The 25,351-nt window shown below is 44.5% G+C and overlaps 1 protein-coding gene across 1 annotated transcript in view; it reads left to right on the top strand.

Moving 5' to 3' along the window:
• IGF2R (insulin like growth factor 2 receptor) overlaps nt 1-25,351 on the top strand; it is a 1,086,527-nt gene that overhangs the window by 912,191 nt on the left and 148,985 nt on the right. The window contains exon 40 of the mRNA XM_069235138.1: nt 22,095-22,329. Coding sequence (XP_069091239.1) covers nt 22,095-22,329 — 235 coding nt within the window. The remainder of the gene's footprint in view (nt 1-22,094; nt 22,330-25,351) is intronic.

Raw genomic sequence — 25,351 nt, 5'->3', positions numbered from 1 at the left:
CCAGTTTATTATGAATGTTTCATCTAATGTGCACACCTCAAACAATTTTGTTTCTTACAACTCAAGATGGGTACAAAAAGAAGGTTGTCATTGAATACTGGAGAATGGAAATTGTTATTGCTTTTCTTAACGCAAGGTAGGGAGATTTTCATCTACGAGGGTGAAGTTAATACCACACTTTTCTCCATGCCAACGTTATATGGTCAATAGATTATTGTAGGAAAGTACCGTCTTTTTTGCATGTTACCCCCAATTTCTGCCTGATGTCAGTGTGTTTTTAACTGTGTCACTGGGAGCCCGCTAGTCAGGACTCCAGTCCTTATGGGTTATGGCCTGCTTGTCTGTGTGTTTCACTGTTTTCTGAATTGTCACTGGAGTCCTGCTTTTCAGAACTCTAGTGCTCATGCACTCTCTTTCTAAATTTGTCATTATAGTTTAGTTACTCCATATTTCACTCCAAATTGTCACACTGGATCCCCCTTATAAGTCCCTAGTACATGGTACATAGGTACCCAGAGCATTGGGGTTCCAGGGAATCCTTATGGACTGCAGCATTTCATTTGCCACCCATAAGGAGACCATACAAAGACATCTTCAGGACTGCCATTGCGGCCTGGGTGAACTCGTGCATGCACGATTTCACAGCCATTTTCACTGCACTAGGTCACGTATAAGTCACCTATGTGTCAGGTTTTCCAACCCTGAAGGCTGGGTGCAAAATACCTGTGTGTGAGGGCACCCCTGCACTAGCAGCGGTGCCCCCACATCGCCCAGGTCCATTTTCCCGGACTTTGTGAGTGCGGAGACGCCATTATAAATGAGCACTACATACAGGCCAATGCATATATGTAGCTTCACAATGGCAACTCCAAATATGTCCATGTAAGGTGTCCAACAACTGAGAATTGTACCCCAATAATGATTCCAGTATTGGTTGCACAATCCCATGCACACTGGGGGCTCCACCATGGCCCCCCAGTACTGCCATACCAGTCTTCTGAGGTTTTCACTGCAGCCCCAGCTGCTGCCACCTCAGAGACCGGCTTCTGCCCTCCTGGGACATGAGCAGCTCAACCCCAGGAAGGCAGAACAATGCATTTCCTTTAGGAGAGGGGAATTACACCCTCTTTCTTTGGAAATAGGTGTTACAGGCATGGGAGGGAACCTCAAAACACCTCCATTGTTGGCTAACGAACCACGATTGGGTCAGTGGCAGACCTCCTCTCACTTCTCTAGCCACAGCTGAATGTGGTGGCAGATGCATCACTTCTGGGCTTGGGCAGCCATCTGGGAGAGGTGGATATCAGAGGACTGTGGTCTCTGGCAGAACCCGGACTCCATATTAACCTGTTGGTTGAAGCTCCGAGCGATCCAACTTGCATTGAAGGCCTTCCTTCAGGGGAAAGCTGGTTGGATTGTTCATGGGCAACACGACCGCCATGTGGTACTGTAACAAACACGGTGGTGTGGTGTCATGAACCATTTGTCAAGAGGCCTCTGAGTATGGTTGGAATATCCGGGCATATCCCAGGTGGGCTCTCTGAACACTAGAGCATACAAACCCAGCCATTGATGCCTAGGGGTTCACAAATGGCTTCTCCATCCTGAGGTGGCGCAAGGTCTGTTCGAGGAATGAGGAGAGCATTGGTTTGATCTTTTCACCTCCATCCAAATCGTGCAACGTTTGCACTTTGGAGTTTCCAAGGCAGCTCTCGCTCAGACACACTATTTGCCTTGAGTGCAGCCCAGGCCTCCTGTATGCCTTTTTGGCAATACCACTTCTTCTTAGGTATCTTTAAAAGATCAGGAACAAATGGGTCCAAGTCATTTTGGTGGCTACTGATTGGGCACAGAGAGTCTGGTATCCCAAGCTGTTGAGCATGAGCATGGGTCCTCCGATCGTGCTGGCTCTTCGGGAGGATCTTCTTTAGCAGCAACAGGGAAGGGTTTTGTACCTGCACCTGGCAACGCTTTGTCTTAATGCATGTAGATTGAGCGGCAACAGTTGACAGCTTTTGATATGCCGCCCAAAGTCTGCAATGTTATTGTGGCAGTCCGGCGTCCCTCCATGAAGACAGTATACTCCTGCTCCTGGAGCAAATTTGTGGGTTGGTGTACAGATAAGCGAGCTGGTCCCCTGTTTGCACCCTTTTCCCAAGTTCTTCTGTTTATCCTCACTCTGGGCCCAGCAGGGGTCTACTTGGGCACCTTAAAAGGCTATCTTTCTGCCATCTGGACATTTCTGCGTTTGCCAGATCATTTTTTAAAGCTCTCCAAATTGTGTTTTCACCTTCTCCCTTCATCATGCCTCAGAGACCTCAATTTAATCCTCACATTTCTTGTTGTGTGCCCCTTTTGAGCCATTACACAACTGCTGTATCAGGCTCCTTACTATTAAAATGGCCTTTCTAGTGGCAATAATATCTGCCCGGCATGTCAGTGAGCCAAAGGCTTTATCATCTCAGCCTTCATATTGTGTCATCTATGTAGGCAAGCTGTTTCTTCCAATTAGAACCAGTTCCCACTGAATGTGGTCACCCCTTTTCATGTACGCCAGTCCATCACTCTGCTTCCCTATTGTGCTCCTCCTCACCCTTCTAAAGAAGAGAAGAAACTCCTTTGGCAGAACTCAAAAAGAGCAGTGCCATACTACTTTGACCGCACAAAAGAGTTCCAGGTGGACCGTCAACTTTTTGTGCTGCACCTTGGAGCAAAAAATAAACAGGCCATCTCACAATAGATTGTGCTCTGCATCAAATTCTGCTATGCATTGGCCAAAAAGCAACCTCCTGAAGGCTTGTGAGCTCATTCTACCATAGCCAAGGCTGCGATCACTGCGTTAGCTCGTGGAGTACCCATCCTCGATATCTGTCAGGCAGCATTGTGGACTTCTCTGCACATGTTCACAAAGTACTACTTCCTTGACCATCATGTCTGTCGAGGTGGGCATTTTGCGTTTTTGGCCCAGCAGGACTTTCTAGTATAATCTGTGTCACAACCTCACCTCCAGGGAGGTACTGCTTGGGTATCTATTCTAAGGTAAGGAATCTTCAGCTAGCAGGAGGAGCCAAGATGGTCACCTGAGAGGACGCACTTTGCGGAGGCTGCGACAAACTGCCTGGTGCTTTGGCTGGCTCGGGAGGGGAGACAGTGAGTGATGATTGCTCCCCACCCTGCTTCACGCCAGAGCTTGGGAGACATGCTGCAGAACACCCCCTGCAGATTTGCACAGACACAAGCAGGCGTCTATTCCTTTGAACACTCATAGCTGTGGTGGAGGAGGGGCCGTGAGAACCATGGCTGACTGACTCTCGAATAGGGGGGCCTGGGGTGGCTGCGGCGAAAATACAGCCAGTGGTGTCAGGAATAAAATAATGCGTGACAGAAGAAGTGCATTGGTTTGCAACACAACCAACTGAGGGAACAGACAGATGTACTCATCCCTGCCCCCAGACCCCCCCCCCCTCTTACAAACACACTTTTTGACACAGCTGGTTGGCAATGGGCTGTCTTGCATGACTGGACAGGGGAAGAAACAGACTGCACGAGCAGGTGAGATTTTATGCGGCAGGACGACCGAGGTACCCAAAGCCAAACGCACAACTGTGCATGTACTCAGACAACATTTTGCTGATGGTGCCGCACTGCGTGGCTCCATGGAGAGAAGTGGGGAGGTGCCATTGGACCCTAATGAGACTGACCCCTCTGACTACAATCACTTTTAATATACTCAGTGCTAGGTGGCTCCATGAAGAGAAGTGGGGAGGTGGCCTGGTACCCTGATGAGACTTACCTCTCTGACTACAATCACTTTTAAAATACTCGGGGTTTCCAAGAGTTGACGGGGACCGTAAGGACCCAGAGATCATCAGGAAGTAAACCCAAGCCAGGAGCTGGCCAAGAATATTGAAAATGCAGATGTTGCGATACAAGGACAAGTGGAACATACTAGCAGAGGCACACAAAAAGGGCAATGTAGAATACAATGGGAACAGAATATTTGTTTTACCCAGTCTGTGGTGTAGCCACTCAACGAAGAAGGAGATTGTCTATGGAAGTAAAACACAAAGGATTAGAATACACACTGTTCCCGTCTGCATGTCTTCACAGACTTCCAGGGAAAAGAACATTTCAACACTGCAGAGAACACAAAGCAATTTGTAGAAAGCCATTGATTATTGATTGAATGACAGTCAAGTAACTACTGATATGAAGCGGTGGATGTGGAAGGGGAAGGGGCATACTAGTGTTAATATGTGCAAGCCTCGGGAGGGGGGGGCCACTTTACACCGATTGAGAATGTGATATGAGTCGGTTTTGATTACGGGCATATACACAAACATAGCTAAACTCCATGTGTGTCTGGAACCTGCGGGTGAGGCCACTGGGGTAACCCCACACAGGGTCTCTGAAGGCAGTACTTCAGCAGAGGGTAGAATGTGTGTTGTTAAGAGGGGAACTGAGGAGACACAGTATGTGTCGATTGTGGAGGCTGGGTTGGGGAGAGCCACACAGGCTGGGGGAAAGGAAATGTTCACATTTTTAAATTTTTTGTTTAGAGGGCGTGGGCATCAGAGAGCCAGAGGAAGGGGCATAAGCTACACACATTCGGAAACTGGACCAGTGCATTCACACCAAGGAGCACAAGAGATTATAATACACGCATGGGGGTAACTGCACTGTCGTGGAAGGTCAAAGGGATACAGAATCCCATTAAGAGGCAAAGAATTTGGTTGTATGTACTAAAGCAGAAAGCAAAAATAGTAATGCTGCAGGAAACGCATTTGTTGCCACAGGAACATGAGAAGCTACGCTTAAAATGGAAGGGCTGACTGTGGTACTCTAGCTTTACATCTTCAGCAAAGGGGTGACTGTTGTGGGTAGATGTCAATATCCCACTCAGAGTAACAGTTGAGTTGAAGGCAGCAGATGATCAATTTGTGGGCATAGTAGGTGAAATACCCACTGTACTATTAAATATTGTAACACCTAAAATAGGCGACCTGACTTTGTTGATACAGTGGTGCAAACCATAACACCATATGTGCACTATGGCGTACTTTGGATAAGTGATTGCTTTGATGGTGCAAATCCTAACATCGTACACAAACTATGACATACATTGGATGGGTGATTGCAATTGTGTACTGGATAGGCACAGTTCTAGACCCAATCCTAGACCTCTCAAAGGGTCCTCCAGAGACATTGTCTAGGATAGACTATGCATTCACACATCATGAACAAATAGACCAGTACTTACATCGAACTCTTTCAGATCATGCTCCTCGCAGTGGAGCTGGTGGATCGGATGTATATGGCAGCCGTACTGCAATGGCGGCTGCAGACCCGAGCACTATTGGATCAAACATATTGGAAAAAAATAAGGGATGTGATACAGGAGTTCTTTGAAGGTAATACAGGCACAGTAGAATCGGATGTAGTACTATTGAAGGCCTTTAAGGGCACTGTAAGAAGGTAAAGTAGGGCAACAACCAATGGGGTACACAGGTCCCTGTGTCATACGATGACAACCCTTGAGCGACCAATAGCGGATATTGATACAAGCCCCACATACTGGGGGGAGGTATGGAAGGCACAACCCAGACTATAGGGGGAGTTAGTTGAGGCCCGAGATACACTTGGGAAACATGACTACAAGGCTACAGAGAAACGGTGCACGAACAAGGTGACCATTTGGGTAGCCGCCTGGCTGGTCAACAGGAAGAGAGGCAGTAATGCTGTGGTTTCTATCAATGCACATGGGGTATCTCTGACCACCCAAGATGACTTTCTGACCCACTTTATGGAATTCTACAGGCAGTTATATGCACAAACAGACCAGAATGATTAGGCAGGGATTGAGACTGTACTAGATGAAGCACACATCCCCATGGTAGATGCAACAGCACAGGAGTCAATGAATGCCCCAAATCGGACATCAGATAAGTGATTAAAAAACATGAACACAGGCAAAACAGAGTATGGACGGCCTGCGTGTAGAATTCTACCTGGCATATGCGGACCTTTTGTGGTGACCACTACTGGCAATGTACGCAGGTAATTTGAGAGTGGCACACTCCCGGAGTCATTGTGAGAAGCCAGTATCTGAGTGCTGCCCAAGCCTGGTAAGGATGTTACAGACCGAACATCTTACCTTCCTCCCTCCCTCCACCCCCCTTATCGATGAGTAATGTGGATGCAAAAATATTGGGGAAAATATTGGCTCACAGTCTGCCATAGTGAAGGCAGGCCATAGGGTTTTTGACTGGCTGATCGAGAGGGTGACCTGGCAAGGATGCCCTCTCTCGTTAATCCTTGCCATTATAATCGAACCACTAGCCCGACTTATATGCTCCAGACATGAGGACGGTGGGATAATGTTGGGAGGTTATATCACTTTATGTGGGATTACATATTGCTGACAAAAAGGTCCCTGGTGGGAATATGGCCTGCAGTATATGATACAATAAAGGCAGTGGGTTCCCTCTCAGGATTTATATTGAATTCTTGTCATATTCAAAAGGCTGAGTCCACAGGGATGAACCTAGCCAATATTAAAATGCAGACTATGCCTGTTTAAATATCTAGGAGTCAACCTAAGCTCAGTAATGACAAACGTATGACTCAAATATAGGAACACTATTAGATAGTCTGGAAAAAAGCATACAAAATGGATACAATTCCCAATATTATTGATGGGACGATTAGCAATGAGTGTTAATGCTCCCAAGGAATACTGTATGTAAAGCAGCACATGCCAATATACATCCCTGAGTCCTGCTTCCGTAGATTAGATGGATTTTTACGACTACTATACTGGGGACCCTGGAGCGTGCGAATTAGTCTAGTTGTTCTGCAGCTTCCTTGGGTTTGTGAAGATCTACATACACCGTATTTCAAGATATATTACTGGACTGCTCATCTTTAACATGTAATATCGTGGTTCCAGGATGAAGTGACAGACCCTGTTAAAGGGAAGCTCATCAGATTAGTTAGACTCCGGAAATGATTGGCAGTACCTCTGACAACATGATGAGATTATCCCTCCCAAGCCAGAACAGGTAAAGACGGTTTTGACCATCTGGGACGAAGCACAAGAAATGCAGGGGGGTGTCCTATATCTTCCTAGAGCAGTTAGTACCGTGGCACACAGTCATAAGTCCTTTCACACCATTACACCTGAAACAAACTGGGGAGGACACTGGCACGAAGTGCTTGGGAGACTTGTACACAAATAGTAGAATATTGAGCTTTGCAGACTGTTGCAGCCAGTGGGGATGTCATGGGCGGCTGCTTCCTACCATATGCTGGACTGGCGGCGGCCAACAGAAAGGCTTGGCCAGGGTTCCCCCATGAACCTGATACACACATACACTGAATCAAACACTACTGGCATGGGAGACGAGCATAAACTTATATCGCGCCTGTACACCCTGCTTGTTCTGCACACCCCACCTGAATCGCAGCAATGAAGGCACACTGGGAGGGGGACATGGATGAGGAACTGAACGATCGTGAGTAGGCCTCTGTACTAGGCAACTGTAAGAGGGTGACTCGTAATGCAAGGTTGAAAGTGATACTTTACAAATGGATACACAGGGATTATGTCACACCACAATGGTTACACGGATTGGACCTAACCAAACAGGAAAATTGACCCACATGCCGATCGACCCCTGGGGCTCATCTCCACATATGGTGGATGTGCCCAGCTGTCGGGGCTTTTTGGGAAGCAGCGATCCGGGTACTGGGAGACATATCTGATGTGCATCTGTGCCTCACGATACAACTGTGCCACTTAAGTCTTGGTCCAAACATATAAAATATGCTGAAAAGGTGATGACGTTAGGCTTAGCTGTTGCAAACAAATGTATAGCACTACCCTGGATGACCATTTGTTCTCCTACCGGGAAACAATGGCTCTGGGAACTGACACGATGGATACAAGCAGAATGTGGAGTAAGGCACAAGTTGATATACAGTGGGACTAACCAGGGCAGTAGAATGGAATGATATGTGGTGGAGATCCGCTTACAGCAAGTGATGGAAGGCACACATATGGAGAGTGCACTAGATTCAGGAGATGAGTAGTTAAGCTACACAGATGGGGACCTGAAGAGGGAGGTCTATACTGGATGTTGACGCCTCTGGGTGGGACGTGAACGGTTATATTAATTTTTATTGGACATAGTGATCTGACATTGTACAAATATCTGAAAATGAAGGTATGCCTGTCTGCCTGGCTCTATGGAGGGTGGGGAAATGGTAGGGGGAACTGTTACCATTGTCTTGTAATGGTGTTACCTTGTGAAATCAATAAAAGAAATATAAAAGAATAATCTGCGGCTAGCAGTCTCTATCATATGAAGAAGTTAATGATCTTCAGGAACACCTTATGTGGTAAAGATATGGTCTAGCTGCAGATTTCTTACTGAACTATCCATCCTCCCCGCTCTGCGAATGGATTCAGAGGAGTGTATTTCCTATTTTCAAGGACCCTAGTTTGGTTCACCAGTTGTCAGTGCTCTTCATGGTTCTGTACTTCTGGCGTGGAAAGTTAGGAAAAGGAACTGACATCAATGTGCTAGGGCATTCCAGCATAGGCACCTCACAAGTCATTTCCGATGCAGACAGCACCACCTACTGCGCACAGGGGTACTGCTCACGAAAAACATCCAGAACCAGTTGTCGGCTTGAGAAATATTCTAGGGTAAAGAATTTGGGGCTAGATAGTTTCTTCCAGAGAAGGTGTCTCTGAAAGTAAGTAACTTGTTCTTCAGAGCTCAAGTCTTTGGCTGCTCTTGAATTTTGGGCATGACCCTCTGGCACTGGGTGCAACTTGTCCAGCCAGCATTTTATCAGACTGAATCAGGGCCAAAAATTGCTGCCTTGGTTTTGCCTCCAATAAAGATCAATTAGTTTTTTACCAGTGCTTGAATTGTATTTTCTCTACACATAATAACATGGTCTGGGTGGAATCCTTAAATCTTTATATCAAAGAATAGGGGCATTTGGTCCCCTTTTTAAGGTTCCTAGTTTGACGCACTAGTAGTCAGTGTTCTTCGTGGCTGCACTCTTCTGGCTTTGAAAGTTATGAAAAGAAACTGCCTACATAGGAACTAGGCACATCACTTCCGGCACGGACGACGACGATGAAGCCAAACAGAGCTGAACAAATCAACCTACCGGCCTGCAGGGGTACTGTTCACGACAAATGTTGAGATTTAGTCTGATTCCTGGGGAATATTCTAAGGGAAGAAATATGTGGCCAGATAGAGTCTCTACCAGATAAGGTGTTACCGAAGATAAGAAACTTGTTTTTTAAAGCTCAAGTCTGTTTGTACTTGGGTTTTGGGCATGACTCACTGGCGTCTGCAATGATCCCAACTTGTCTAACCCTGCAGCCCATATTCAGGCTTAGTCAGAGCCAAAAATCACACCCTCATTCTTGCCTCCGATTAGGATCAATGATTTTTTTTGCCCTTAGTTTGAATTGTATTTTCTGTTCACATAATCATATGGTCTGGGAAATATTTTCAAAAGTGAAATCCTTAACTCTTTAAAATAAAGAATGAAGACATTGGATATCCACAGAGCAAGATCACACATTTATCTGAAAAATGTATTTTCTTCTTTGTTCAAGTTAGAAGATGGTTCTTTCTCATTGCGTCCTGATTTGCCTGCAACTTGCACCTACACATGTGGATATTGAGCAGTAGCAGTTAATTGCTTTTGACCTGCTGCCTAGGATGCTATGTCATCCACATCTCCAGCCACAACTCCATGAAATTAAACTACACTGGGCACTGGGACAAATTTGTAACCTGGTGTGCTGCTTGGAACACTGACCTTTTTTCTTCTGAAACTTTTTATTGATGTTTTCTGAGAAAAAACAGAAACACAATGTACCTGAAGCGTGACACAACCACCTCGTCTCATAAGCTTATGAGATATCAACACTAGTTCAACAAAGTGGGCATACAGACATTCTAATCCCCGTAATTCCTAGTTAGAAGGGCAGGGGTGAGCATCCTTCCTTCTACTTATGTGATGGAGCATCCCTGGTGATTTTCACTCTTTTTCAATCCACACTATGTGATCCTGAGGGGACGAGGGATGCTATATAGTCCCTAGGCAGTACAGATGTGTTAATACTTTTTGAAGTACCCACTTGCTTGGCAGATCGGTTTCTCCATGCAAATGCTTCTGTCTGAGCCCCTCTTCCATTCTCTGATCTTAGGGGTGGAGGACGAATTAGGCTTTTTAGTGTAGAGCAATGTCTCTTTTTGCTATGGAACCTTTAAGCCATAGCAGAGACTATTTCACATGGATATGCAACAGGGTCATATGCAGCAGTTTGGGGTCATGAGGTAGCTACCAGAACTGTTCCCAATGTGTGGAACACACCCTCTAAAACTGGGTGATTATCTGCAAGCTCCAAAGCATGCCTACAAAATCCCCATCATACTTACCCCAGGTAAGGGATCATACCTCTCCACCACAGCTGGTCCCTGGTAAAGTATACTCTGTAAGTGTTTTAGCTGGATAAAGCTATAACAAGCGGCAATAGTTGATTCTCTGGGGTATGTCAAGGCCTCCAACAAATCGTCATCTAAATATGGCCCAAATCCTCTTCCCGTACCCGGCGGACCCCACCAAAGGAGTCCAGGGTGTGAACAACCACATTTGCCTAATAACACTCCCTCAAGTGGGTTAAAGTCGGGGAGTGTCTCAATGTGTGATACATAAAGAGTGAGTATGTGGTGCAGTTAGGAATATTAACCTTAAATCCTCCAGTAATTGAGTGAAAGATTTAAAGGTGGAGCCCATTATCACATCTCTCAACGAGAGATTCCTAAAGTTGTCCCAGTGTTGGAAGCCCTTGAGCGCTTACATCTTTGACAGAATGACACCTTCCCAGAGAGGATTTTCTTAGTTTCTGACCCCAACCCAGGTCCCTGAGTGCATCTTTCGACAGAAGGAAGACCACCCTGATGGCCAGTGGGAAGGAGGGGGGTTCACTTTGCCCCCATAAAGCAGATCTATGACAGACTTGTCCTCAATAGCATGATTCCCTGAAGCAAATGCTGGATCATGTTACGTATTGTAGTGCCACTCATTAATAATTAGCAAGAGCAATGCTCTATAGTTAGGTAGGATAGCGGAGGCAGCAGTGCACACGTAATAGATTGATTGGAACACTGACCTTTTATCAGCGAAGCTCTTGGGTGTCATTTTGTTTGTTTTGTCTTTAACAGGTAAAGGTCTCTCATCTCTCCCTCAAATGGAATAGGATCTTGACAAATTGCTGGGTGATCGGATCATTTGCGAGTGCCATGACTCTCCTCCTTCACTTCACCTCTACTCCAGACCTCTACTGCCAGGACATGCACTTCCCACATGCCTTGATCTTCGTGGCACAAGTTCTTGCTGTGCTGAACAAAGAGGTGAAGAAAGTGATTCTATTGGTCCCCAGAAAGGACAGAGGTCTGAGACCTATCCTGGACCTTTGCTTTACGTTTTTGTCATTCAGCAGGACTAGTTCAGCATGCTTTCTTGAGCCAGGTTTTGTTGGCCCTCAATGCAGGTGGTTGCCTTTGTTTCCCTTGACCTCCAGGACAACTACTAATATCTGCTAATCATTAAGCTCACAGAGGTTGGTTCACTGCAGCACCTCACCACTATTAGTATGTGGCTCTAACGTTTGGTGTGATGACTGTACTGCTGGTTGTAACCAGAGTTCTAGCTGTGGAGGCAGCTTCAATGTGCAGGATTGGTTTCCGTTTATTTCCATACGTTGACAAATGTCTGTTGAAAGCGGAGTTTGCTGTGTTGGTCTCAAACTATCTTCAGCAGGCCAAGGTGCTTCTTCATGAATTAGGTGTCCCAACCAGTCAGAAGTTCCATCTTGTTTAAACACAGAGGCTCACCTTCATAGGAATGGTGCTGGGCATGACCTGTGTGAGGGCTTTTCCTCCTTCTCAGAGGATTGTAGTTATTCTGGATAAAACTCAGAGTTATCTCCCAGAGACACCAATCTCGGATTTGCAATCCTATGCCTGTTATATCTGACAGCCTCATGCATCCTAATGGTGCTGCATGTCAGATGGTGAATTAGAACCCTTCAGTGGTTTCTGAGGAAACAGCTGCACCAGCATCAGTCTAGCCTCTTGGCTCACCTGCAGATCTAGGATTCTCTCATTCCACATGTGTACTGGGGGATTGAGTCACTCCAGTCTGTTGGAGCTTCATCCCTTCAGTCTTCTGCAATGCCGGCTACTTTGACTTACTGCCTTCTCATTGGGCTGGGCCCTCATCTGTGGGACATCATGAGATGGGGTCTGTGATCCATCTCAGAGTTGCAACTGCACATCAGTTAGTTGGAGCTGTAAGTGGTTCATCTTGCCATGAAGACCTTCCTCTCTTCCATCTCAGGCAGCTCCATTCACGTTTTGTCAGATAACTCCACCAATTTCCATTATATCTACCTACAAGGCATTGTGTGGATTTGGACCCTGTGTTGATAGGCAATGTACCTAGCAATGGGGCATCTCTCCAGTAAAGGCCCACTTAGAGGAATCCTCAACTAGAGGGTGAATGTGTTGAGTTGCCTACCCTTCAGGGGACTTTGAGTGGCAACTTCATCCCAATGTAAGGAAAATGATCTTCTCTAGATTGGTTTATCCATGCGCAGATGTCTTCACCATGGCCCAAAATATGAGTTTCCTTAGCTTTGTGCAGTTCACTTCCCTGTGAATGGTGTTTTTAGAATGCCTTCAAATTCAATTGGTCACAGGAGTCTGCTGTCTGCTTTCGTAGATCTTACAGAAGGTGCAGAGGATAAAGCACAACTGATCTTGCTTGCATCAGACCAGACAAAGAGGATCTGTTACTTTAGTTTGTTTAAATTCATCATTCTGCCCTTTCTTACTCTGCTACAGAGAGGGGATTTGCTTTTGCAGCAGGATGGTCAGTTACTTCACAACTCTTCATCACTGAGGCTGCACGTGTAGAAATTAGTTGAGTGCTATCGACCTTCTACTTGCCAGCAGACGTTGGACATCTCCTTGACTGCCGGGAAACACTGTGTAAATTCCAGTTAGGTGAGCCACTGGTATAAGGTTAATTGGTGCAGGCTGGAACGTATGAGCCCTTTTCAGTCCACGCTTCTTACATTCTGCTCTTCGCATTATGCCTTGCCCATTAGGGCCTGACAGTGGCTATGGTAAAAGGTTATTCGGTGTCCCTGTCCACCTTTGTGTATCTCCCTGAGAACCCTTCTTTATATAGTCACTAGAAAAAATGCCAGAAATGGGCACAGGCCAGTGCACCTTATATATGTCTACCCTATGCAACAGGGTCATACGCAGCAGTTTGGGGTCATGAGGCAGCTACCAGAACTGTTCCCCATGTGTGGAACACCCCCTCTAAAACGGGGTGTCTACTGTGTCATCACATCAGGCCAGAACAATTACTGCTTCAACCACATACCGACTCCGGAGAGCTATTACAGAGGAAGATTTTGCTAAAACCAGTCTTGTTCACGGAGAATATTCATATTATGTGTAATTTCTGGGAACGTATGGTATGCATCAGAATTATAATTACTGAAGGTAATTGACATTTTCTTTGGGTAATTCCGGACTTCTGTGTTCCTCCCAGATTGGTCAAGCCCCAGCCTTTGTCCTCTAGTGTCAGCAAGAAACTGGGGTGTGCCTGGGAGCGTATTAGGGGAGATCCACAACAAAGGGAAATGAGACTCTCTCTCTGTTAGGAATCAGAATTCTAGTGAAGAGTGGATGGGGGGGGGGGTGGGTGGGTGGGGGGGGCAATAGCTTTCTATACAGTCCAGAGGGACCCGCTATCTCCTACACTTGCACACCTGAGATCCTGACCCACTACAAAGACCCTATGGAATGCTTTAGAGGAACCCTCTAATTCACATGGCTGTGTTACGGACTCTTTCCAACCTCCATCCTGTGTACCACTCAGGTGCGGGAAATTATAATAGAATCCTGGGCTGTCGCCTCGTATACACTCCACTCACATGTTGCACACACATTGCATAAACATCCATGCCACATATGGATGGACCAAAGGACCTGGTTTGAGGGGACTGACAGGCTAATTTTACAACAGGAGAGGACAGTAATCAATTCTCCGTGCAGGCTACAGGCAAAAAGACCTATCCTTCCACTGCAGTTTGTTGTTGGCACCACTGTCATTCCTTAATAGTTCGATGAACAAACGGTAGTCAGACTCAGAGAAGGAGGGGTGCACGTGGTGTGCCACTGGAGATCAGAAGGCCCCTCCCTAGTTCACATTCCACATGACATAGTCGGTCTTCAGCGCATACTTCTACCTGTTTTATGCACCAAGGCCAAAATTAAAAACAAAACTATCAAAATCAATTTCTTAGAAATGCAGTAGAGGGGTGCATGCTCTCCACAGACCTTTTCATCCCAGTCATATTTTATTTGGAATAAGAACAGTCGACCTTCAAAGACACAAAACTAAAGTATCGAAACAATGAATAAAATTACCCAAAATAACATAAAATTAAGCAGCATTGGAAAACAGTTTGCACGTAGGATTAATCATCTTTGTCAGAATTCAAAGGGGCGTGCGGTGAGCAGTTATTAGATCGATGTGACGTCTGCAGTACGGCCTACGCAGGGCAGCGCCAGTGGTGGATCGGCTTGGGAGGCTCGGATGTCAGGACAGGTTGTGATAAGTAATTTGACATCCAGGTAACAGGCCGGCCTTTCTCAGTCTATATACGTCGAGAATCAGTTATCAACAGCATGGTGTCTGTCTCGGTGCCTGACAACACTTACATTGTCTGGCTTTGTGCTAGTTTCTTCACCGGCAGTCGTCCTGCATTTTTTTTTTTTTTTTTTTTTTATCCTTACCGGTTTCTTTCGGATACCTGACAGCAATCTTAATTGTCAGTCAGGGTCGGATTGGCCTATAGGGTGGCAGGCAGTGCCATAAGAGCTGGTCGGAAAGGTCATCCGTGTGGGCCAGTTGTTTGGAGGTTTGTGGACTCCTTTTTAGGGTCAGGCGCGCAAGCTCTGCGTCCCTGTTGTAATCTCTTTGTGGGCTTTTAACCACGCCCAAGTCACGCGCGTCACTTTCAGTGATTCGTGGGCTTGCCTTTTAAAATTTGCTTGATTTAATTTGTGAAAGGCATGCATACGTCATGCCTTTTCCAGTGTTTAGCCCTCCTCGAACGCACCGGCCAACTACCGAAAACATACAAGGCTCCATGTTTTCAGCATGATTTGGACTACTTTATCTTTTTATTTAGGACGCAGCGTGATCGCACTCTTTTTTTTATTTTATTTTTTTAATATTTTTTTTAAATTTCCCCTGTCCCCATCCACACCCCCGCCCTCCCTTCCCTTGAGATTTGCTGCAGCTGCCTCTGCACGTATACATTGCCACGCGTCCTCTAGTTTACAACGCTAATAGCTCTAACTCGATCAGGCTAGACACCCATTTAATTGCAAATGCTAGTTTTTATATATTTTCTCCTGTTTGCTATGGCTCCAACTTTGCATTTGTCGCATGCGCGCCGCAAGTCCTTGAAGGTGGACTCGACCGGCATTGCATGTTATTATTGTCTGCTGGCTCTATACTCCACAGTTTGGAAAAGAAAAAATAGCAATTTTAAGAGCGGACAGGCTGTCTCTCAGGAGCAGATTGTGTATGTACCTCACGCCTCGGTGCTGAATGTGTACATATTCATATAAGTGAAAAACGGAGTCCAGAGCACGTCCGTCGGTTGGTGAGCAAACGGAGATGACCGAACCACTGCCGAATACCATTAGGACCAGTGCTTAATTTGTGCTTGTTGTTTCCGGTGCTGAGCACCAGCACTTATTTTTTAGGACCGGGGCTTATTCTCTGCCTCAAGCATTTGCTGCGAGCAAACGACACATACGGTAAAGACGGATGAAGGGAAAAAACGAAAAAGCTTTACTAAGGGAGAAAGTAGAAAGCTGCAAGAGCTGAAGGGGCAGGGAGTGGCTTTATATGGATTAAAGAGGCCCGAGATGGCTCCAGGATTACGCCGCCTCTGTATTCCATGTTCCCACATTTAATTGCAGCAGCCGCGTGTTTCAGATAATGGCTTTGAACACTGGCACCTTTTATTTACAAATTAAGCACTGATTAAGACGCCATTAAACAGATTACACGAGGAAAGGAGAATTGCATTTGTGGGGCATGTTCCATGTTTTAAACACAGCTGTGCATGGTTGATGCTGTTATTCTGATGCCAAGCACCAGGCTGCCCCTGCTTCACGCCAACTTTATCTTAAGCTATTTCTAGTTCTCTCTGTGCCCTGCTCTCCCTCTTTTTCTCGTTTTTTCCTTCTCTCTTACTGTCTCACCTCATGCCTTTCACTTTTTCTCTCGCCTTTCGTTTTTTGTACTACGCTCTCTTTATCTTTCTCCGTTTTATACTCAGTCAGCCCCCCATCTCTCTCGTTCTGTTTCAATCCCCTCGATCTCTAGCTCGTACTATTTTTCTAAGCCTTACCTTCCACTCTTTGTCACACCTCTCCTTCTTTCTCGCCCTCTAGGTCATCATCTCTTAGCGACCCCCTTTCTATCTCCCTCCTCTCTCTATCTCTCTTTTTAACCCACCCCCACTCTCTCTTTAGCTGCTGCAGTTCGTACACCGTTAATTTTCAGGGAGGGTTTATGTATGCCTTCTGTGTGAACTTTATGAGCACACAAGGCATGAACCTTGAACTACGAAGACGCATGAAGTCAATTTCTCTGGACTGCACATGGCCTAAGACTATTGCTGAGGAATAGTGTGCAAATACTGTTCAGACATTCAAAGTCTTAAATGCCCCGGATGTCACTTGACACATCGGGAACGGGCACCTTAGCTCATTATGCGCGGATACACATTTCAAGTTCAGATATATTTGACATACATACCAGGGAGCCTTTTTGCTGTTGAACACAGCTATTTTTTATAATAATAATAATAACATAATCCAGTTAATCATAATAGACGATATGGTTTCAGAAAATCTAATGGTGATTGTCTCCCACTAGACTGTGTTCATGTTTTAATACATTGACTCATTTTGTGCTTGTTGTTTCGCGCTTCAGAGTAGTGCTCACAGTATAATGAACATTCATTTATTCTACTCTTCAGATGACTCTTTTGACATGTTAGTGGCTTGCTCAGTGCCCGTTTTGAAGAAAACACTTCTAAAGCTATTTTATTGTCCTAGGCTGTTGTTTCGCATGCAGTGAATGGATGAAAATAAAAATGGTTAATTTACCTAATTTCAGTTGATTTCCTATTGCTAATAAAAGGATGCCTCTTTCATATAAAAGCTTGACCCACAATAGGTGAACTGCTTTTACTCCTACATCAAAAATACTGCCTTGCTCTTAGAATGCTTCGCACTGAAAGGCTGCGATGAGGCATAATTCGCAATGTGTTACAGAACACCAGTATGTTTTTTCAGTATGTTTTTTTCAGGCGCCTGCCTTTGAAGGAAGTCCGACATTCTTTATTCGTTGACATGCAAGTGATTGCTGTTTTGATTCCTGCTGTTGCATTAGGGGTTCAATTTAAAGTGATATGTCGCCCCAAGGTCATCCACGTTTTTTAGGTTGAGCATAGCAGCGCGCAAGTGCTGCTTTTCCGACGTGTAGTTATCTATTTGGGCTTTTAACCACACCCACAGCACGCCCATCACTATCACTCGTTCATGGGCTTGCCCTCCAAAAATCCTTTATCATTGGTAATTCTTTGTTTGTCCCTCCTTGGGGAGGTTTGGTTACTGCCTTGGCCATCGACCTTGTTACATGGCTAATTGCACTTTTGCTGATACGTTTGACTGCCAGCGAACTTCTTTTTCCTTTTGCGTGTCTCCTTGAGCTCATGTCGGCCGTGGCGCCTTGAATTGTCTTGCTTATATGAAACTGTATTACTTTTCATTTTCAATTTATGTGGCAAGATGTCCGGTTAGGAGTTTACAACGCTAATAGCTTTAACTCAAGCAATTGCGAGACCCATTGCATTGCAAATGATTGTTTGGTCTTGGGGAAGGCTGGTTTTCTTATATTATCACAAACATTGCCAGTAGCAAGCACGAATGCATGCATTCTCCCTTGTCTTGCAAAACACATACATAACTCGTTTTCATAACTTCAAAACTGCCCAATTTGCAAATGTCGCACATTTTAGCTATCTAATTCGCTAACAAAAGCCACTATTTTGGTGTAATGGCACATTTTCTGGTCCAGTTCGACCCATGTTTCCAGTATTTTTCCTAATCATTCTTCGATTAACCTTACTAAGAAAAATGCAACCCCCTACCATTTTAAGATATTTAGTACACATCTTTCAGTTAACACTAATGAACTACTAAGTCATTGTCGTTTAGCACAATGAAAATTAATTACTCACTATCTACCTTGTGTTGCCTTAGGAATAGGGTTCAGCATTTCTTGTAGATCGGCCCAGGGGCATAACAAACAACAAAAGTTATTTTGATTCATTGTTATCCTTAGAAGATGAGCACTTATCAGAAGTTTTTCTACTAGCCTCCCAGTTCTATACAAACACTGCTATATACAATATCGCCAACTTAAATTTGTGAATTCAGTTTCTACAAGCAAAAGAGTGTAATTACATTGAAGTACAATCCCCTTCCTCTCTGTTGTTAAACCTCCAGATACTGACGAGGTGCTCTCTTATTACCAACATCCCTTGTCAAATTATTTTCAATCTAGGCCCATAACTTTTAATATTTTTAAACCAAGGAAGATATCTTCCACCTATTATCCCCACGATATCCTGGATAATTTCTCTGTAGGGTGTAGAGCTTTACTTCATCCATAACTTTACCCAGATAACCACAGGCTCAGTCCTGCCAATCTTAAGAACACATTTCACTGTGTGAGTAGGGACACGGCTTTGGAGGGGCCGGCGCTTTGCACCTAGAGCGTCCTGGGAAGAATTATGCTGTCCACAAATCCCCTCCACCATGCCTCCTCCCCTCCTTAAAAAAAAAAAAAAAAAAAAAAAAAAAAAAAAAAAAACACACCCAAAGGTTCGCTGAGGCGGTCGCCGTTTTCCTAGGGTGTTTTCACTCTGCTTGATGGGCATCAGCTTCTTAGGGTCTCCAAAAAAAGAGCTGGAAAAACCCTAAGTGCAGTGTTTTCTATCTGTCTTTTCTGCTACCGTGTTATTTCGGCTTCTCACCGGGTGACTGTGTGAAGGGAGCCAAATCGAGTGGCACAAAGTGGCACCATGTGAGTTGGCAGGAAGACTTTAGAGGCCATAACTGATCCCCCTCAAAACCCTGTTACAGCATTAGTGAATTTGAAGAAGTACTATGCAATAGTGAATAACAGTTGTTTTAAAAATCATGTCTTAACAGCAGAGTCATACTTAATGACAGTTGAGGACCAAGTATACGTGTGAGACTTCCAGCCTCATATTCCTTATCTTAGAATATTCCCCAAGCATCAGGCTGGATCTGGACATTTTTAACAGTACTTCTGCATGCCAGTAGGTGTCTTCGATCGGCTCCATGTAGACGACTTCAGCACCGGATGTGCCGTGCGCTGTGCCTAAATAGGCAGCATCCCAGCATGCTGACATCAGATCTTTTCATGCTATCAGTGCAGATTCTACCCCATTCCATATTTTGTACAGTTTTTTTCAAAGTTTTGTCTACACTTTTTGAGCTTTTCACTCCCAGTGTTAGCAAGGATGCCCCCTAAAAAACCTGTGGGATTTAAATCCTGTGATTCCTGTATAGGCACTGTTGACATAAGTTCTTTTCTTTCCATGCCATCAGTGCAGGTCCAGAGCTACCACAGTCCACTATTTTAACATTTTGTTGAATTCTTTTGAGCATTGTCATCCAGACTAATAGGGGTGTCCCTTAAATAATCTGTGGAGTTTATGCCCTGTGGTTCCTGTCATGGACAGATGTCTGTGCCAGACCCCCCTTTGGTTTGCCCCTAGTGCTTGGAGCCTGGTCAGGACTCCAAGGCTTTTCCTGATTGCTGTGCCATGAATCCAAGGGTGGTTGCAATCGTTCTCTAAAGCTCCAATTCACCTGGCACCAGTCGACTTGCTGACGCTTCAGGTCCCAGTTTCATGAAGCCTTCCCGGCTCTCGTCATTGTGGACAAATTAGTCATCAGGTAAGTCCCATAAAGAAGTCTTCAACGTCAAATCGCTCATTGACTTCACTCTGCTAGTGCAAGTCTTCAGACAAGGCTCGGGAACTAAAACACTATTCTAGGCCCCGGTCATTTGCGTCTGGCTTGGAGCCCGATTCTGGGGCCGTTCTGTCCCTCCCATATTTTCCCAGAGAAAGGCCAACCCCACCCAATTGTGAGCTTTTTGAGGCCACGCACCTCCTATTTGGTAGGCCGACCCCTCTGGAGCATCTTCGGGCCCCGTTATTTTGACAGTAACCACCCACTGGATTCCCACCGGCTGGTCCGCCATCCAATCTGCCCCCTTGGATCTGTTCCAGGATCAGTATTGGCTCCGGTTGAAAGACTGCAACCTTCCCCGGAAGCGAAGCTGGTCCTACTGATGTCATTCCTGCTGTCACAACCCTCCACGGTGGTGCTGACCCTGTTGTCATACTCCACCCCGATACGGAGCTGGACCGACTTCCCCTTATGTGAACTCCAACTAGAACTCGACCTTTTGAGTCAGAGCCAGGGCCTCCTTCTTATAAAAGGCCTTGTAGGGAATATGATTGAGAGAAATCTAAGGATCTTTATGGCTACTGTAACCCCTTTTGGGAGAGCCCAAGAGAACTGGTGTGAAGAACTGGTGGATTGCAGGGGTTATGACATCTCCCCAGACACTGGCTTAGTCTCTCCTCCTACTGTAGCTATGGAGGAAGGGGCTCATTTGCCATGCTGGTGAGTAGGATGGCTGAGGTCATGTACCTTTGCGCTACCCTCAGTGGCAGTAAATACGAAGTCTTGATACAGTTGCTTTAGCAGGGTGGCGGGAGTTATCACACAGAATCTCTCCTCCCCTTTCATGAAACCCTCACAAATGCCCTGCTGATATCAGATAAAGCATTACTGAAGGTAAGTAACTTGTTTCTCTGTTAAACACTTCTAGCTGCAGATTCCTTACCTTAGAATAGATACCCAAGCAATACCTCAGTGGAGGTGGGTTTGTGAACAGATTCAGATCAGGACTTCCTGGAGGACCGAACAAGCAAAATGCCCATCACGACAGACCTCACTATCCAAGCTGTAGTGCTCCGTAAAGGTGTTCCAAGGTAAGTCCATTCCATAACAAAATGCTAAATCCGCTTTTAGAGCAAACACTACTGTATCATTATATCAATAACTACTTTGTAAATAGAGAAGGCCTAAAGTGTGCTTAACATACAGTAGCATTGTACTTTTCTCGTAGGTGAACGGCCTTTATTTAAAGAGCTATTCCACCTGAGCCTAGTGGTGTCAAAGGTCAACTTGAGGCCAGTGTCTTTAGGGCGGTACCACAGCAAAAGGGAAACAAAGTATGTAGTTCCACATTAGGACCAATTACAAAGACCCCTGACTCCCAGATGGAGGCAGTAACATATTCACAGGCCCCTTTCGGAATTACAAGCTCTGCGGTAAATCCATGCACCTGGTACACTTCACCCTCCGGCTCCCTCTATTGAAAGGAGCCAACATTTCCTGTTGAAACTCCATAATGAAATGAGGAACTACCTACAGAACTCGAACTGGAGTGTAAACATCCTCAGTAATTTCATATTACCAAGGGTACCCTGGATGTTGTAATCTTGAACTCCTCTGCCTGGAGTTACCAGTCCCTCAGGAGGACTCGGTTACCTTGGCTATAAACAAAAACATCAACTTTAAAATGTGACCCTTTCTGCTATTTCCTCTGGCATTTTTTATTACTTGTGTTGCATAGTATCCACTGCTAAAATGGCTTTTATTGTGTGTTTCTATCCCTAATATCCTATGCTTTTTAAAAGTCAAATTTAGCAAAATTGTGAGCATTTTAGAATTTGTTTACAAATGTGATTTCTTTAACAGTTAGCTTTCTCTCCACAGCAACTGGGAACAAGCAATCCACTATAATATTTAAGTGTGATGAAAGCACAGATAATGGAACGCCTGAACTTTTAAGTGAGACCCTTGGCTGTTCAGCTACTTTTGAGTGGAGAACCAAGGTTGTATGTCCGCCAAAAAAGATGGAGTGCAGATTAATTTCGCAGCATAAAACTTATGACCTACGATCATTATCTTCCCTCTCTGGAGCATGGAGCTTTTCATATTCTGGTAGTTCGTAAGTATTAATATTTAAGTTGTTTGAGCTTTCACAGTAGTGGGTCATTGACTCTAAGATGTCCTTAACCTGAATCTATCTTCATAGGCGATTATTTTGATTATTGTTTTTTGTCTGTTTTTTAATCGTACCTATTTTTGTATTCTTTTTCTAGTACTGTTTTTCTTTTTGTGATAAGTAGGTAAGATCCCCATTAGTAGAGGCAAATGAGGGCATTGATTGCTGGGTAAATAAATTGTTGGCACTTAGTCTCACTCAGCCACTCCATCAATTTCCAAGCTTTGTATACCACTGCAGACGTACTGAATTACTCTGTGCTTGCTTTCTAGTATGCATCAGAGTTGACCGAATGCATTTAAAATACTTTTTATGCTGTTTTTTGCCCGTAGACCTCATCCTGGTCGAAACTAATTTCATGCATTGATAAGGGTTTCAATGACTCGATTCTTATATTTACTCAGCAGACAGAAACATCCGATCCTAAGCCAATGTTCTGTAAATACAGGGAGTGCAGAATTATTAGGCAAATGAGTATTTTGACCACATCATCCTCTTTATGCATGTTGTCTTACTCCAAGCTGTATAGGCTCGAAAGCCTACTACCAATTAAGCATATTAGGTGATGTGCATCTCTGTAATGAGAAGGGGTGTGGTCTAATGACATCAACACCCTATATCAGGTGTGCATAATTATTAGGCAACTTCCTTTCCTTTGGCAAAATGGGTCAAAAGAAGGACTTGACAGGCTCAGAAAAGTCAAAAATAGTGAGATATGCAACATCACTGGAGTGCCCAAAAGCACAAGGTGTGCAATACTCAGAGACATGGCCAAGGTAAGAAAGGCTGAAAGACGACCACCACTGAACAAGACACACAAGCTGAAACGTCAAGACTGGGCCAAGAAATATCTCGACTGATTTTTCTAAGGTTTTATGGACTGATGAAATGAGAGTGAGTCTTGATGGGTCAGATGGATGGGCCCGTGGCTGGATTGGTAAAGGGCAGAGAGCTCCAGTCCGACTCAGACGCCAGCAAGGTGGAGGTGGAGTACTGGTTTGGGCTGGTATCATCAAAGATGAGCTTGTGGGGCCTTTTCGGGTTGAGGATGGAGTCAAGCTCAACTCCCAGTCCTACTGCCAGTTCCTGGAAGACACCTTCTTCAAGCAGTGGTACAGGAAGAAGTCTGCATCCTTCAAGAAAAACATGATTTTCATGCAGGACAATGCTCCATCACACGCGTCCAAGTACTCCACAGCGTGGCTGGCAAGAAAGGGTATAAAAGAAGGAAATCTAATGACATGGCCTCCTTGTTCACCTGATCTGAACCCCATTGAGAACCTGTGGTCCATCATCAAATGTGAGATTTACAAGGAGGGAAAACAGTACACCTCTCTGAACAGTGTCTGGGAGGCTGTGGTTGCTGCTGCACGCAATGTTGATGGTGAACAGATCAAAACACTGACAGAATCCATGGATGGCAGGCTTTTGAGTGTCCTTGCAAAGATAGGTGGCTATATTGGTCACTGATTTGTTTTTGTTTTGTTTTTGAATGTCAGAAATGTATATTTGTGAATGTTGAGATGTTATATTGGTTTCACTGGTAATGATAAATAATTGAAATGGGTATATATTTTTTTTTGTTAAGTTGCCTAATAATTATGCACAGTGATAGTCACCTGCACACACAGATATCCCCCTAACATAGCTAAAACTAAAAACAAACTAAAAACTACTTCCAAAAATATTCAGTTTTGATATTAATGAGTTTTTTGGGTTCATTGAGAACATGGTTGTTGTTCAATAATAAAATTAATCCTCAAAAATACAACTTGCCTAATAATTCTGCACTCCCTGTAGGTGCTTGCTGAAAAGTGAGCGCTTTTTTACTGTTTTATTTTGAGTTATTTGACAGTGTCATTTTCACACCACCTCCTTCAGAACATTTTCACATTAAACCACTTCAGCCCTCCTCTGAGAGGCCTATTATCAATCTATATACCTCTAGAGGTTCGGCTTCCTTATTCAAACACAGTGCTTCAAAGTAGGTTGCAGCAAATATATGATTGTGTCTTTAGATTCTTCCTTGAGAGGTTTTGGTAGAATAATTGAATTTTCATTATTCCAAAAAAATACTATCCCGTCACACAAATAGGGACTTTGTAACAGAACAACTTCCAACCTGTCTCTAATAGAAAAACGTGATACTCTTATGACTATCTAGTTTCTTTTCCTAACTCTTTGTACACTAGCTGGCATAGATTTCCTCAAGGTTCCTGTTCTGATGGGCGTGTCTCTTTTTTTTTTTTTTTTTTTTTTTTTTGTTCCTTCATTCTTTTGCTTTCATTTACCTGGTATGTTTTCTGTATACGCAACCTGAGGAGCATGGGTAACGGCTTCTGTGTGTGTTTGATTTCAGCTCTCTGACTTGGCATGTGCAGTATACGACATGTAGAAGTTTCTAGCTAATCTTCTAAAATAGATTGAGTAGAGTGGCTTGGCAGAGATGGTGTCAATAACAGAGATGATGGCAATAGGTCTTTTTTGATACTGAAAGATTGATCTTGTAACCTAACCGAAGTGGATAGGTAGTCTAGGTTTTCAGATAGCTCGCCAGAGCCTGCTCATTGCCCAAGGATTTATTGCTACATTTTCTAGCCACCCTGTTAACCTTTACTGTATGCCAATAGGTTATAATTGAAAGTTATGCCTCATGTCAGTTTATATTGTCTGTATTTTCTTGGAAGGTTTGACTTGAAGCTTTCTTGGCGTAGAACCAGAATGCTGTCTAGAGGAACCTATGTCTCCAATGTTTTCCACTGGCTGTACAGACAGCTGTAGGGCAAAAAAAGCACTACACCAGATTAGTAGATTCTAATTTTTAGGTTTGTCTGTCCAAAACTACATACCTGCCATCCCTACTGTTCATGCAGTCCTGCCGTCTACAGATTAATGCACTTCTTCCTGTCGCATTTTATAAGAAGTGGGCAGCCTGTCATGCAGCAATCAAATACATTTATTTGAA

The sequence above is a fragment of the Pleurodeles waltl genome, chromosome 5, assembly GCF_031143425.1.
Source record: "Pleurodeles waltl isolate 20211129_DDA chromosome 5, aPleWal1.hap1.20221129, whole genome shotgun sequence".
NCBI lineage: Eukaryota > Metazoa > Chordata > Amphibia > Caudata > Salamandridae > Pleurodeles > Pleurodeles waltl.
The sequence above is the reverse complement of the archived record's forward strand: the minus strand, read 5'-3'. Positions and strand labels throughout refer to the sequence as shown.